The sequence below is a fragment of the Pipistrellus kuhlii genome, unplaced genomic scaffold (genome assembly GCF_014108245.1).
Source record: "Pipistrellus kuhlii isolate mPipKuh1 unplaced genomic scaffold, mPipKuh1.p scaffold_m20_p_9, whole genome shotgun sequence".
NCBI lineage: Eukaryota > Metazoa > Chordata > Mammalia > Chiroptera > Vespertilionidae > Pipistrellus > Pipistrellus kuhlii.
The window spans coordinates 35,412,614-35,429,243 of record NW_023425595.1 but is presented as its reverse complement, the minus strand read 5'-3'; the positions used below and the strand labels follow the sequence as shown (position 1 = coordinate 35,429,243).

The window sequence follows — 16,630 nt, the reverse complement described above, 5'->3', positions numbered from 1 at the left end:
GGTAATCTCTAAAGAAATATTATAATGTTTCCAATGACTTTTAAAAAATAAAAATTTTCAACATTAGAAAAAATGGTTTCTGTGTTACTGCAAAAAGTGTCTTCTGGAATAGTCTGGAATCAGGAATGGTTTCCATGGACAGATTTATTTTTTTATCTTATCACTTTTTCCACAGAATGTACTCAGTTTCTACCTTCTTATAAGGCATTAATGAAAATGGCTAAGTGTGTAAAAAACAAGGAGCTGAGGAAATAAATGACTAAGGTTAAAAATAGTTATCAATATTTAAAAATGTTAACCGAAGACTTACATTAAATACTGCTATTCTTGGGGTAGTGTAGAGTGAATGTCACAACAAAGAGTAGTAACCAATAATCAAATCCACTGAATGGTCATTCAGACTATTCCCACAAAGCATATAATGTGACAAAATCAAGATAATAATTTAAACAAAGAAAGCAAAACAAAACCAAAAGAATACAAAAGTTACCCTATAAATAGAGAGGACATAGAACTAGGAATCAAGACTGCCACTAACAGAATCTCACTCTGCCACTAACCAAAAGGGTAACCTCTCTAGGTTTCAGTTTACTTATCCATAAAATGAAAGGGTTGGATGAAATCATTGCTAAAGTCCCTTAAATATTCCGACAATCTTTGACCTATTATAATAGAGCGGTCAGTATTTATAACACAGGTTTTGCCTGCAGTTTGTTGAAGATATTTAGTAACTAGAAATACTGACAGAATCTTGTGAGGATAGCTTTGCATGGAAGTTCAAGTAAGTAAATTATTCAAAGAAACATGAAGATAAAATTAAAACAAATCAGAATGCTAGAAAGGGCCATTAATGGTATTTTATGAACATAAAACTGTCCCATCAATATCAAGGAGGATGACAGGGGCCCTTCAAACTGCCTCCTACTATTCCTGAATAGAGCTAGTGAAGTGTATCTATCTTTCCACTTAGCAGTAACAAATCTACTCCTTTCTGATAACAAAAGCAACAGGATTGTCCACTTAAGTCAGGAGACAGAGAAGAAAGAGCTCTGCCATTTTTTTCCTACCTTTCTACTGACTGTATCTATCCTTCAGTACTCCTGTGCACATCTTAATGAACTATAAGCAGACTGCACCAATGATTATAGACAAGTCCAGAGGGGGGAAATGTGCTCAAAGAACAAAGAAAATAGAACAGTGGTAGTATTTTAGCACAACCCATCTCTAGAGAAAACATGCTTCATTCAATTGAGCATGTGAGTTCATACCTGTTGTCTGTTGGAGTTCTAACAGAGCTTTGATTGTTGAAGTAGCTGATTGTGATTCACTGGATACATCCTGATAAATTATGGTGGGGCTAGTCTCCATTGCAATCTCATGTTCTGACCAATCCTGACGCCGGGAAGCAATTACATGAACTACAGGCTGGGAATCTGTTTTATATTAGTTAAAAAAAAACAAACCCTATAAACAAAGTTTCTCTTAACAAAAAAAAAAAACCAAAAAAAAAAAAAACCAATTTGCTTTTAAAAAAATTTTTGTATTTATTGTAAACTTCATGCTTTATCTCCCCAAGAAGACTTGTAAGCCCCCAGAGGGGTTTCACGTCTGTATTCACATAATCATTCATTCATTAACTGAACAAACTGGGCACCTATGTGCCAGAGTCTATATTTGGCATTGAGGATGCAAAGGAGCTCACAGAATAATCAGAGGATTCTCAAGAAGCACACAATCTGGTTGGGGAGACAGACATGTAAAAAAGACAAGTTACAATTCAATGTGATAGCTGCTGTAATAAACAGATGAGTACTTGTGTAAGTGGACATGTACTTGTGTAAGAACAAAATGCTATAGGAATCCATTTTCCCCAACGCAGCTGAAAATGTGCTCTGTATTACAACCTCGGCATTCAGTGAACACTTATTGGATGACTGATTTACTGAAAGGAAATCTTGTCCACTGACAACAGGACTAGATAGACTAGAAGCAACCTGATATAATAGGACACATATAACATTTGGAATTCAAAGTCTGAGGTTACAGCCTCAGCTCTATCAATTATTAGCAAGTTGATTCTTTGAATCTTAGTATCATTATTTAATTATGGCAACAATGAAATCACCTCTTTACCTCACAGAATTTCTAAGGATCTGAGGATATAAGGAAATCATGCATGTGAAAGAGCTTTGTAAACATGAAGGGCAATAGAAATATTATTGTGGTAGTGGTGGACTGAAAGTCCTCAATTCTAAGTCTTTTTGAAAGTTTCAAATTAAATTACACCCTAATTCAAGGTTTATTATATTCATGCTATACCGGTATGCATGTAAACACTAAATGTGCATCAAATCGAGCAACAAATTATTTATGAGTTTGCCATCTACAGAATAAGCAAATTGGACTAGACTACTTTTAAGTTCCTTAATTCCTTTGTCCAAGACACCACATAGAAAATTATGCAGGGTATATAAAAGCATGATCCCTATACCCAAGTTTGGATTATAAGAAAAGATACATAAAATAAAGATATACATATGGTTTTTGTATTTTGGGATAAAATCAAATGATTAGAGCAAATAAGATGAATACATAGAAAGAAAAAGTCTGCTTTGAATTGGAATGGTCAGTGAAAGCATCACAGAATAATAAAAAGAATTCATGTAGTGCCCCCAAAACAAGAATAAATGCAACCCAAGTTTGGCCTTCTATGAATATTATATTTTTGAAAACCACAAATCTGTCCCAAGAGGTTGAGGCAGGGGAAACAACTCTTAAAAATAAAAGAGAGAGAGAGAAAAACAAAAATAAACCAATATAGTAGGTCCTCAAGTTACGTCAGAGATCTGTTCTTACGGTGTGACGTAACGAGATTTTTGCCGTAAGTCGGAACCCACCTACAAAATCACCTACATCACTCACATGGAGCACATACACAGCAGTAATGAAGTGAAACAGTTAAAAAAAAAAAAAATGAAAAGAAAGATAACAATTCCTGACCTTTACTGTGGTAAATAAATAATAAAAAACATAAAGCACATATATACATGTGTCAAAACGACAGAACTTTTAATAAAAAAAATGGGAGATGGCGACATACGTAACCCGAGGACTGCCTGTAGTCTTCCCAAAGAAAACAAAATCAGTATACAATAAATCTGGAATTTTTAATTAACATTAATAAGTTATTATATATATAAACACACACACACACTAGTAGGTAGGACCATAAGGCACATGAAGGATGTATAACGTCCATTAAATTTCCTCCAAAATCTAGAAAATTAAAGGATACTATCCTGTAATACCAAATGCTATGTGAAGCATATAACAATTTTTCTTACTCATTTAAAGTAGATATATAGAACTTAAGAGAATTATATTAGAGAACCTAAGTTCTCAAATTTAAAAAATTCTTTTTTAAAAAAATATATTTTTATTGATTTTGTACAGAGAGGAAGGGAGAGAGATAGAGAGCTAGAAACGTCGATGAGAGAGAGTCATCGATCAGCTGCCTCTTGCACACCCCCTATCGGGGATATGCCCGCAACCAAGGTACATGCCAGTGACGGGAATCGAACCCGGGACCTCTCAGTCCCCAAGCCAACGCTCTATCCATTGAGCCAAACCGGTTTTGGCTCAAATTTAAAAAATTCTATTGATGATATAAGTATCCCTTGATTGGGTGAAAGGACCTATAGGCAAAGAATGACCTGGCAACTCCATTCCATATACATCGATTATCTAGAAAGAAGCAAGGACTGTATTTGTAGAGGGATATGGTAGAGACTAGAAAAGGAACACAAATTTCCACATGGGAACACCTATCAGAGACATTACCACAAATAACATCATCCCATAGAGTCTGGGGAAATTGCTCACTCTCTGTCCATACTCAGAAAGAGTAGCTGACCATCGCAAAGTATTACTAAAACAACCCCAACATCTATGACACAGAATGAGAGGGTGAGCCTAGATGTGAAAACCATTTCTTGAGTGATTTTCCTCTCTACCATGCTTAGTCTTGGTTAAATCTACTGCCTATCAAATCTGATGCTGGGGTAGGAAAGTAATGACTGAGGTACCAGGAGTCTGATCTCATAGTACCATTTCATTTGTGATGTGCATCCACTTTGTAGATTTTTTTGAAAGCTTAATGGAAATTATGCATCCCTGGTATTGTACACATTCTACTCAGTGTTGTCGTTGTTGTTGTTTTGAAGGGATATGGGAGGAATACAGTTTTTAAATGATAATTAAAAATTCCAGATCTATTGTATGTTGAATTTGTTTTCTTTGGGAAGGCTATTTTTTTTTTTTTTTTTTTTTAGTGACCCTATCTCATTTAAAGATGGTGGCCTGCTAACCCTCAAATATCTAACCCAAGTTACTTAGCAAGTATTTATTAAATACCTACCACATGTTGGGTACTAGAGCTACACACTGTATCCAAAGGCAGAGTCAGGCATCTCTATGAAAGAATGTCTATGTCTTTACTATAAAATGCCTATATCACATTTTCATAACATCATAAGACCTGTCAGCTAAAAAAAAGATTTAAAAGTTCGTTTAATGCTCTCAGTAATCCTATGCTATAATCTTCACAAAGTACCACCACCATTCCAGGAACTCTGCCACCAGAGAACTCACTACTTTCCAAAAGAGTTTAATTCCCAACCCTGCACAATTATGACAATTAGAAAATTTTCTTTTATGGAGTGGAAGCAGGTTTTCCTGTAACTTCTACCCAATGGTTCTAGTTTCCGTTCATGTATCTACAAAGACCAATTCTTCTTCCTTTTCCTCAAGATAACTGATGACATCACCCATGCTCCCCCAACCTAATTGAATCTTCGTTTTCTCCATGATAAATGGTCTGTCTTCACTAACCATTCCTCATATAAAATAATTCCCAAATGCCTTACCCAACTAAACCATCTCTTTTAAACTAAACCCAGGATGTCTACATCCATTCTATGATGTAACATGTACCTTCCCTCTGAAGTATTGTCATAAAGCCTAAGGCCTTCATAGACAGCATCACCCAAAATGTTCCAGAGAACAGTAATTTCTCAAGATGTTCTGCAAAAAAAGGGTACCATGGTCAAAAAAGTTGAGGAACATTGTACATTATATACTGCACTCCTCATATTAGCACATAACAGCTCTGAAAAGTTATGCGATAAGTAAGCTTTGGCTTAACTTTGATTTATTCCTCACCTTCACCAAGACTTCCCATATCATGAAGCTCTGGAAGAATCATTCTAGAAACCAAGATGTGGCCTACTTAAAAAAATATCTTGACAGGATGCATTTTTGTATTTGCCTGATGCCCTGTTCTACCCTATTTCCCCGAAAATAAGACAGTGTCTTATATTAATTTTTTCTCCCAAAGTTGCGCTAGGTCTTATTTTCAGGGGATGTCTTATTTTCGGGGAAACACGATATCATAAATCCCTACCCTTAGTTTTGTACCCTTATTCTCTTCCATTTTACTTCACATAACCTTATATTCTATCTAACCCACCTTAAAACATTTTAGAAATAAACAGAATATAAGAAAAGTAACCTTTTTACTCTTCCTGCTACTTTCTCCTGTCTTAAATTACATTAAAAGAAAATGTTGCTATTTGGGGGGTTAGAGGTGGCACTAAAAACCACAAAAGCAATATAAAATAAAAATAGACTTCTAAGTAGTGCATAGATTCCTAGCAGTTAAGACACTTTAATACTCTGAAAAGCAGCACAATTTTAGACTGACTCAAACCTTTATCCCTTTCTCTTTAAATCACAGCATATATATTCCCAACATCTTGTCTTTGTGAGAATGTACTAAAGAGCTATACAAGGCCAAAACCGGTTTGGCTCAGTAGATAGAGCGTCGGCCTGCGGACTGAGGGGTCCCGGGTTCGTTTCCGGTCAAGGGCGTGTACCTTGGTTGCAGGCACATCTTCAGTAGGGAACGTGCAAGGAGGCAGCTGATCGATGTTTCTATCTCCCTTCCTCTCTGTAAAAAATCAATAAAAAAAAAAAAAAATATATATATATAGTTTAAATATATTTTATTGATTTTTTACAGAGAGGAAGAGAGAGGGATAGAGAGTTAGAAACATCGATGAGAGAGAATCATCAATCAGCTGCCTCTTGCACACCCCCTGCTGGGGATGTGCCTGCAACCAAGGTACCTGCCCTTGACCGGAATCAAACCTGGGACCTTTCAGTCCGCAGGTCGACGCTCTATCCACTGAGCCAAACCGGTTTTGGCAATAAAATATATTTTAAAAAATAAAAAATAAAGAGCTATAGAAGGATATGGGAAGAAGGGTAAATGTAGATTATAAAAACTGGCTTCATATTCAATTATATTAGATATGCTTAATTTAATCTGAACTATAAAATATGTCTGTATTACAGAATATTTTTAAAAAATACAAAATGAAAGAAAACTAATAAATAAAAACAGATGATGCTTATAATAGATCAAAGAGCAGAAAACCTTATACTTAATCACGTCTAAATAGCCAAACTCTTGCACCATTCTTAGAATGGCAACTGAAGACTCACTAATGAAGTGACATGTTTGGGAAGTACTTATTGATTTAGGGCTCCTTTAGGAAAAGAAGAGCAATTTCAAAACATCATTTGAGATTATCCTATCTAATAAAAGAGAAACATGCAAATTGACCGTACCTTCGCTATGCCCACAAGCCATACCCACCAGCCAATCAGGGCTAGTATGCAAATTAACCCAACCAAGATGGTGGTTAATTTGCATATCCAGGCGCAGAGCAAAGACTAAAGACAGTGTAGAAAGAAGCCAAGTGCTGCAGAAAGGAGCAAAGCTATGGAGACTGAGACGCAAGCAAGCGGGGCGGCGGAGAAGGAAGGGAAGCAAGGTTACCTACCGGTCGGAGCATCTGCCCCCCTGATGGTCAGTGCGTTTCATAGAGACTGGTCAAGCAGTTGACCGAAAGGTCAGACACTTCGCATATTACACTTTTATTATATAGGATATACATATATGTGTGTGTGTGTGTGTGTGTGTGTGTGTGTAATATAACACATCTACTATTCATGCTCCCCTTTTAGCACCAATGCATAAACTAAATATTTTACAAAATGAGTGACGTATTGTTCACTTGTTAAAATCAACTTTTTTAAATTTACTTTGAATTGATGAGTTTTTAAAGACCATTTCAAATGTTACTTCCTTCATGAGGCTTTCTCATTTGCTCCTGTGAACTTTCAGCACTTGGTATTTTTGTTAGTAACAACATTTTGTTACTAATAAAATTCTTATACTGAAGTTGTACATATATTTTTTTTAATCCCCTAGTCTAGAGTTTAAGCTCCTAAAGAGCAAGAACTATATTTTACTCAACCTTTATAGGGTCTAGCATAATCCTTAGTACGTAGTATAAACTAACAAATAATTTTAAAATTGAATTATTAAACAATTAGCAATCTGAACCACGTAAGACTAACTTGGGATGACTCTACTTGAAGAGTAAAAAATAAAGTGTTTGGCACAATATGAAGAGTCTATATTAGAGCACTCCAGAAAGGATAATGGGAAGGCAGGGACAGGAATAGAGTGGCTAAGAATGACCGAGGGAATATAAACCACTTTGCTTAGATGCATCAGAGTGCATAAGCCTGGTCATAACATACTACCTGACAATAAGAGTGATTTAAGGTAATTGAATATTAGATTTGTAGAAGGTGTCAAAGATTATGATCATGATTTAATTTCAAATGACTTCCTAGAAGAACATAATTAAAACAGCACTGAAAACAAAAAGCTTCCCTACTAAGAATATGGCTTCATAGCCCCTTCCTTATAATTAGGAGAGTTATATAATTATTATCTAAACTAGGATACCTTTGAGAGTGAAAGGGAATGCTATTAATAATAATGCTAGAACAGACATAAACTGGGACTTGTCCCATGCCAACTGCAATGCATGATAACCTACTTACAGCCCACTTGTAGCCTACCTCTGGCCACCCTGACTCTTTCTCAAAATTCGGCAACAACCATTTCAAAAGGTATATTCACTTTCTTGCATACTTCTACCTACCCAAAGAAAACAGGAGGAATCATAGCTCTAAGCAGTTTGATAATACCTCCCTGTCAAAATCATTACCTTAAGTTTACCAATTATTTGATGAACATATGCCTTGCAGTAAAGAATGGTAGGCCTTACCAAAAACAAAACTTCAGCTCACTAATTACAAAAGAAAATAAAATCAAAAGAGGTGACAAATCAAAGTATACTTGTTTATTTAAAATTTCTAGATGCACCTATTTTGGAACTAGGGCACTACTGTCAGCAGTAATTATAGAAAATGAATCTTACCTTGGGAACTTTGGGAGGACTCTGTAGAAGAGGAACTATCTGTATAACTTTGTGGTTCTTCTTTTCCCTCCTGAATAGAAGAATTACTGGCCTCTGCCACCCTGGATGCTTGTTGTAATGTTTCTGTGACTAGCTGCCTTGTTTGTTCACTAACAACTGTAGCTTGAAATGTTACTGGTTTGGGTTTAATAAGAACCTAGAAGAAGAGCAGAAATATAACGAGTGTATCAAATATTAGAGCACTATTTAAAATGTCAATCTTCTATGTCATGAACAGTAATATTTCCTTGGTGTACTAAACAGCATTCTGTACATTTACTATGTATTGGGCACAACATTGTTCATCAAAGACTAATTCAATCTATAAGCAAATTATAGTCAAGCTACATAAAACATTTTAAGTAGTACATTCCATATTATTATAGCCATGATTTTGACAAGAGTATCTGCCCCTCTTTTTCCTTGCCTATGATGTCTTCAGGAGTCATTTTACAATCTAGGCTATATAGCAGAAATGAGTCATGAAAGATACAAGATTCCTAGTGGAATTTTTGTATCACAATAACAGTTCCAGATTTCACCAGTCTGAACATTAATTAACACAGTAAAAGTAAAACCCTAATTTATTTAAGTCACTGTTCTTTGGTTTTCTATCATTAGTAACCAAATGAAATTTCTGACACACGTATACAAAGTATAATGAAATCATTTTTGAAGAAATCCCCAGAGGAACAATGATGTAGTCAACTATTAAAAGCAATATGGAATATGTGGTAGATCAACTCTTGGCAAAGGTAAAAACCACAGATACCAAAGCAAGTGAAACGAAGAAAGGTTTTCAAAGTGAACCATTTCATTTCAAAATTTGGACTTTAGGAGTTGACGTCGATTCAGTACATGGAATAATGTTAACTCATCACATTTATTTTTTATTTCTCCCATATATAAGATTTTAAACCTTTTCAGACTCTATTAAGTCACCCATTTCTAAGAATTCAAGAATGAAAAAATAATACAACTTAGATAATGAACAAATCATCAAACTTACTTGTTTAGATAGTAAACTATTTAGCTATAATTCTGAGGAATCATTCTAAACTCAAATGATTATTTTATAGATAAATTACTACTTTTTACAAAATTTCTAGAATAGCATTTCTCAACCAAAGCTACCTTGCTTCCTTTGATATTCTCAGACATCATGTAAAATACACAGCAGCCCAGCAACTAAGATTAATTCCTGAGCTTCAATTTCCCAAGCAAATTTCCAGGAAAGTTTCCTTAGTAGTAGAAAAACTGAACAGATCTCTAGCTTCTTTATTAAGTTTCAAGTAAAGCAAATTTTTTAAGTAAATAAAGTGCTTTCAAAAGCCATATTAGCTTATAAAAAGTAAATAATTTTCTCTTGAAGAGATGCTAAATAACTACCATTCTTCCTCAACAATATACTCCTCAAATAATAATCAACTTCAACAAATTTTATTCCAAGGGGACTCTAATCTTTGCTCATAATAAGACACACACACACACACACACACACACACACACACACAAAGACACAAATATTTAGATAAAAAGTGCGAGGAGTGAAACAAAGGGTTTGAAAACAGGATAATTATACACATGTAGTTATAACTTCTAATAATTTTTTTTTTTAAATATTAGTGATCTCCCAGGTGCCCGGCTAGCTCAGTCGGTAGAGCATGAGACTCTTAAATATTAGTGATCTTTTCATTCAAATTTCTATTTTGGAATTTTAGGAATTTAAAACATACCTGAGCCAAGAAAAATTACCATATCTTAGAGCATACCTGTGTTTTCCCTTGCTGCCCATAAACAATTTTTGTTGGGATGATTTTAGCTGCTGGTTGAACTGTGGAACCTATTCCTTTTGGTTGCGTTACAATCATTTTGGTGATGGGTCTTGTAGCAGTGATGATAGCTGGCTTTGCTCCTGTTGGCACTGTCTGAATAGTTTTTTCTCCCTAAATTGAAGTCAGTAACATATGAGATTTATAAGCATTTAAATGATAAAAACTGTCCTTTTACTAAAAAATCACAGAAAAGATTTTATCAGGATGATGGGAAAAAGAACTATAAATTGTGCAACGAAGTACAATGTTTCAAGGTGATCAAAAATCCTAGACTTAGTTGAAATGATTTTAGAAGTCATCTGGCTAACTTTCTATCCAAAGAAGGCATTAATTATTTCCTGGTGAGTAAATTAAAAGAATTACTGAATAAGAATAACTATTATACTGCCTCATTCATAGACTAAATATATTAGAAGTCATAAAATTATAGAAAATTATACTAGAGGCCCAGTGCACGGCATTCTTGCACTGGTGTGTGTGTGTGTGTGTGTGTGTGTGTGTGTGTGTGTGACCTGCGCAGATCAGCCTGCTGTGGGAGCACTGTTCATTCTGGTCAAGCCAAGTGGCTATGGACCAGACCTCTGAGCGGCTACTCCCGCTGAGGTCTGCCGAGTGGCGTTTCCACTCTGGGAGTGTACTGATCACAAGGGGGCAGCTCCTACGTTGAGCGTCTTGCCCCCTGGTAGTCAATGTGTGTCATAGCAACTGGTTGACCAGTCGTTCTGCCGAAGGGTCGCTGAGCTTTTATTATATAGAATATGGAAATGTTAACAATGATAGAGTTGCAGTTATATGTCTTACCCCACCCCATATTCATCTTTATTTTCTAATTAATCTAAAAGGAACATTTATGTAATAAAATTACTGTGCATTATACCAATAGCTAAAAGCACAGGTATAAAATAAACTGCCTAAGTCCCCAAATATAAATTACAAAGATAAATAGCATAATGTCTATGTGAAAAAGCCTGGGCAAGAGATGAAATCAGCAAAGATTTAACATTCTTTCTGAGGCCATATAGGAAAACACACAGGAAAAATTGAAGGCATTTCCCATGTTTTATTACTAGTATGTTACTAATATCACTTTAGTTTATTGTCTAGATAGCATAAGCCCATTAACTTTTCACCATTTTCTACATTTTCATCTGCTTTATTCTTAAATTCGATTTCTAGTAATTTATTAAATCAATACTTAAACTTAGCTAAATTTAATTCAAATACAGTGATTTTACTAAGTTAGTAAAATTTTAAAAATTAAAATCCATAAATAAAAAGAGAAGGATCTGAATTTTTTCACCTTATCAGTTTTTCTTAATTTTTAGTCATTAAATGTGTCTGTCTAAACTTAACAGCCAGTAAAAACAAAGCACCCAGGTGACTGGCAAAAAGAAAATCACTATGAACTTAAGAGCCAAAATTATTACACAAATCACAAGATTAACTATCTGCTATAATTACCTAGAGGACACATGAAGTGTCTGCCAATTGTGCACTTACTTATTTTAACACACACATACCCTTCCCAGCTGCATTCTCTGGAAAGAGCTCTGGTTCATTTGCCAAGAACTACTGGTTTATAAGTGGGCATGCCTATCTATTTGAACAGCTTGATGGCCCTTGTCCAAGTATAATGACCCATTCTAAGACAATTCAAAACCAACTAGCAGGCTATTTTTAAAAAAAGCTTTTGTCGGGTGTGTGTGAACATGCATAGGAGGGCAAGTGGTTAAGCACAGGTGCATGTACATATGTGGTAAAGAGGATTTGTCTTATACTCTTCTTTTAACTGTCATGCCTTGCGCCTACTATAATATATATCTAGCAACTACAATTCACAAATAACTCTTAGGTCTACATGACCACAGGACCTACGTTACATGGTAACCTCTCTTACATATCAAGTTCTATGAAATTACAAACAGGTTCTGAAAATCTAAATTCTAACTGTGGCTTTACTTTTGGCTTACTATGTGAACTCAGGCTACGAATAATCTAGGTCTTCCCACCTGATGAAAACTCTAATGCTGGGCCCCTATCAACACTGTGAAGATTGTGATGCCTAGGAAGCTAATAGAGATCTATTAAAATGAAGTATAGAACTCTTTTTCAAGCAAAGTAGGGACATTACCAAGCCTAAACAGTTAAGTACTAAGAGTAATAATAACAATAACAAAACAAAAACAATTATTGAGGACTTCCTATGTGAGGCATTGTTCTAAGCACTCTCAAAACATCTACCAGTTAGTGAAAAAACTCACTGGTAGAGATTATCATCCCCAGCATACAAATGAGTAAATTAAGGATGAGAGAAGTTGAATACATTAGCCAAGATCAAACAACTATGACACTGAGAGACCCAAAGTTTATCTAACTCCAAACCTCTTAACCACTGACTATATAAATAAAAAAAATTATTAGTGAATCTGTTAAATTTTTTTACTAGCTCCAAGGTAAAAATGAAAGAAACAAATCCCTATTAATTAATTTAGTCTTAATCCCAAATATTTCTCTTTTCCCAGCCTAGGCCAAATACTAGGTCGCTCTCTACTGGCCACATACAGGAATAAAATATCCTCTAACAGATGTCCCCCAGTAGTTAAGCCAGTGGAATCCTCCATCAGGATCAAGCTAAGTATCTAAATCATGGTCATAAGCAACCTGGCTATAAGCAACATGTTCTAGAAATTACTGTGAAAAAACAGCATCAGTAGATGGTGTATAAACAGTTATTACATCACAGCGGTGGTAAATCAAGCCATTCTGGCCATTGTGGGGTTCTGAAGTTCTTAAGCAAATATTTATACAGCTGGTCTTTCAGGTCCTCAGTGTATTGCTGAGTCTGCAGTTCAAGCTCTTACTTACTCCAGCATTTAGCAATGTTGTGACAACATTTTTGCCCGGGAGGCCTTGAATGGTCGTTCCTTTTCCTGTAGTCTTTTGCACAACAATCACATTGGGCTTGGAAGTCATTGGGATTGTAGTGATTTTGGTAGTCGTTCCTTAGAGAAGGGGGGAGAAAAGGAGGCCTGAGTTAAGAACTAGTGATATTTAACTATTTATGTTGTACATGATTAATACATGTAATCAATGTCATCCCAAGATGACACGAAGGCTGTCATGAGGATGAAAACAAAGGCTTGGAATAGTAAATTACAAGTTATCCTAGAATGAAAGAATATTAAGAATTAACTCTTAAAGCAGACATCTTTTTAGAATCTGAGGATCTACCTACCATACTCAGAACCTAAATATATTACTATCAGTTTCTCCATCAATATTCCTCCCCCAAGTTAACTGAAACAAATCAGAATCTCTATTCCATGATATATATCGATATTTTCCCCAAACATAGTATCATATATCTATGTAAGTAGTGTGATGGAAAAACTCATCAAAAACAACATAAAAAAGAGGTAGTTAAGTGCTCATCAAAATTCACATAACACTAGACTCTAGAGAAAATTTATGGGGAAAAGTCATGTATTTTTATGTGATTAAAAAAACCCCACAAACTAAATACTGACTCATAGAGTAAATCACAGGTTAAACATGTGCTCTTATAATCTGCAGCACTGGAAACAGTGAGGATGAATCTCTTTTTTATTTTTATATCCATAAACTTGTATTTCATCTATTAAGATCTACTTAGTAGAGCTATATCTACTCACTCAAATATCGTATTATCTTGCAATCTCCCCCACATCTGCTTCTCTCCTTACCTATGAACTCTATCTATCTATCTATCTATCTATCTATCAAATTTGTACACTATATTCTTCTAATTGTCCAAGTTGGAAATCCGGGTACTAATCTTTGATTCATGCCTTGTCTTCACTCTGACAAAAATGAAAGTTTCTTGAGGTCCACACTGTATCTTTACACATCACTGATTCCTCAATGGTTAGCACACAGTGTATGGCAACTACTCAGTAATAAGTAGTGAATGAACCCAATTTGTCACCAACATCTGTCTTCTTCCAAAATATTATCAATATCAGTTCAATAGACAACCCTCATCTATTTTGGCTTCCCATTATTTTCTCCCTGTTTCAACTTTCTCTATTACACAAATAGTTCTGATGGTACCGGTAGCAAATATCCTAAAAAACAAACAGATAAAAAACCACCTAATTTCATCATGCCAAGGACCCAGAACATGTGAAATTGGTTAAAACCCTCCTAATCCCTCTTATATTTAGTTCCAACTTCCCATTTTGATTTTCAAATTCCTATATGTTGCCCTTAATCTACCAATTTGATCTTATTTGTTCTGTGAGAACAAACAAGTAATCTTTTCAAAGAAGGGAGTTTAGGCAGTTGACATTTTGGCCTGTGACTTGCAGCTCCCATGGGGGCTGCCATTTTGAAACAGCAAAGATCAACTCCTCCCTTTCTTCTCTAGCCAATTGCACAAGACTGTGAGCCTAAGCTCCTCCAATCAAGAGTGAGGGACAGACCACGTGTGTCAGGAATAAAAGCCAAGAGACCATGCTGCTAGTGTACATGCTGCCAGGCTCTGTTGGTACACACCCTTTTGCAATAGTAAAGATATGTGCCTTGCAACTGGTTCCCAAGGGTGCTTCATGTTCTATCAGGAGCCCTGATTTGGGGGGCTCGCCTTATTTCTAACAGTTCCTACTCCACAATACATATCATAATTGTAGTCTAACATGTAACTTCTTGACTATGGCTTCTTATTATCTACCACACAAAGCCAAACTCCTTTGCTTAGCTTTCCAGGTTCCATCAGACTTTAGTTTTCAGGATTACTGAGTATATACCTGTCCTTCAGTGTTGGTTTCCATATGGGTCCTTGAGCATAACAGTCCCAATGCAACTTTTGCACCTGTAATTTCCTTTGCCTATGAAAACAGGCAAGTCATATTTTTCTTCCATGACTAAGCAAAGGTCAGGTACTCATAAAAATACAATGGATTAATATATTCTCAAGGAGAAAAATTAAAAAAAAAATTTCTACTGAAAAACCTTAGCATTTCGTACAAAAGATTTAGAAACAAGATTGTACTAAGAATAAAAATATTCTGGTTATATGTCACGTTTTTATAATCTTGCTAAAATATCTTTGTAATATACTTGCCATCATCTAGTATCTCATAGCCCAAGGTAACACTCAGGTTACACCAAAAAAGCACTTTTATCTATGCACCCCCAGGTTCACAAATGTTTCTTCCTTTATCTATAGTATCTAAACAGTAAGCTAAGAGCCACAAAAAACAGGCTGCCCACTATTCACTTATATAAACTTTAATTCTTAATTAATTCCAGTCATGTGTTACTGATTATGATGCCACTTCTTTGGCAATATGGCCTCACCTAATTTTGGCTAAGAAAAACTTTTTAGAAAGTAAGCGTTAAAAGCTATCTCAAAGAAATGTAAACTAAGCTTTTACACCAAAATATAAGGACCACCAGCTTAGCAAATGTGGAGGAGGCTTAGCATAAGGCAAAGCAAGTACAGCATTATACTGAAACTAGTGCCCTGGTACATGGATTCGTGCACATTGAAAAGAAATTAATTAGAAGGTGGCCAGTGGGGTGGGACTGGGCAAGACAGGGCTGGATACACCCTATATCCAACCTCCCATGGTCCCTCCTCAGTCTGCCACACCTGGGGCAGTGCCACAGCTGCAAGAGTGTCTGCAGAGTGAGCAGGGTCCCTCTGGCAGGTGGGGTCCCTCAGCCTGGTCTGCGGAGATCAAACTCTCCAAAATCTGAGGGGTCCCAGATTGTGCACTGGGGAAAGGGAGGAAGTGGGAGGGGAGGGCGGAATCCCTCAGCCCAGCCTGTGCCCTCTCACAGTCCAGGAGCCCCCTGGGGATGTCCACCTGACAGCTTATGCCTGCTGTAAATATATATACACAAAGAAATGAACAGAAAAAGGAATGAACTGAAACATATATATTTACATTTCAACACATTTCTCTGGATGATAAAAATTCTAAGTTTTTAATTTTCCTTGTACCTTTCTATATTTTCCAAACTCCCCACAGTGAGGAAAAAAGTCTCACTTTTTAAAGTCTTATATTCTTACATCTAGACTTTTTAGTGTATTTTAAGAAAGTAATCTTTTCTTATTGGGAAATAGGGTGTGGGGTTGCGGTATGTACAGACTCTAGAATCCAGCATTATCTGCTCATGGGTGAAAGCAGAAACTGTCTAAATTCATCCAACCAGGCTTACCAGTTTACTACAAATAGCTTAGAATTGAAAACTAGTAATAAACTAATCTATAATCCTAGAATCATAGAGAACAAAAATAAGAGAACTATCTTTATAAAGGAAATTAATATGTAGCATAAGGATCAGTTTAGAACAGTCAGAAATAAGGGATGTTCTTTAGAATAAAAGTGTGAGCAGAGGGCCAGACAAAAT

General features: G+C 35.7%; 1 protein-coding gene across 9 annotated transcripts in view; it reads right to left on the bottom strand.

Annotated features, from left to right (window-relative positions):
• The window catches only part of EMSY (EMSY transcriptional repressor, BRCA2 interacting), a 73,914-nt gene that overhangs the window by 13,699 nt on the left and 43,585 nt on the right, over nucleotides 1-16,630 (bottom strand). For 8 of the 9 annotated variants that reach the window (XM_036426794.2, XM_036426789.2, XM_036426795.2 and 5 more), the window contains 4 exons: nucleotides 13,100-13,236; nucleotides 10,172-10,345; nucleotides 8,361-8,556; nucleotides 1,269-1,433 (listed from right to left, as the gene is read on the bottom strand). In XM_036426794.2, the coding sequence (XP_036282687.1) occupies nucleotides 1,269-1,433; nucleotides 8,361-8,556; nucleotides 10,172-10,345; nucleotides 13,100-13,236 (672 nt within the window). The remainder of the gene's footprint in view (nucleotides 1-1,268; nucleotides 1,434-8,360; nucleotides 8,557-10,171; nucleotides 10,346-13,099; nucleotides 13,237-16,630) is intronic. The other variant, XM_036426793.2, reaches the window with a different exon arrangement.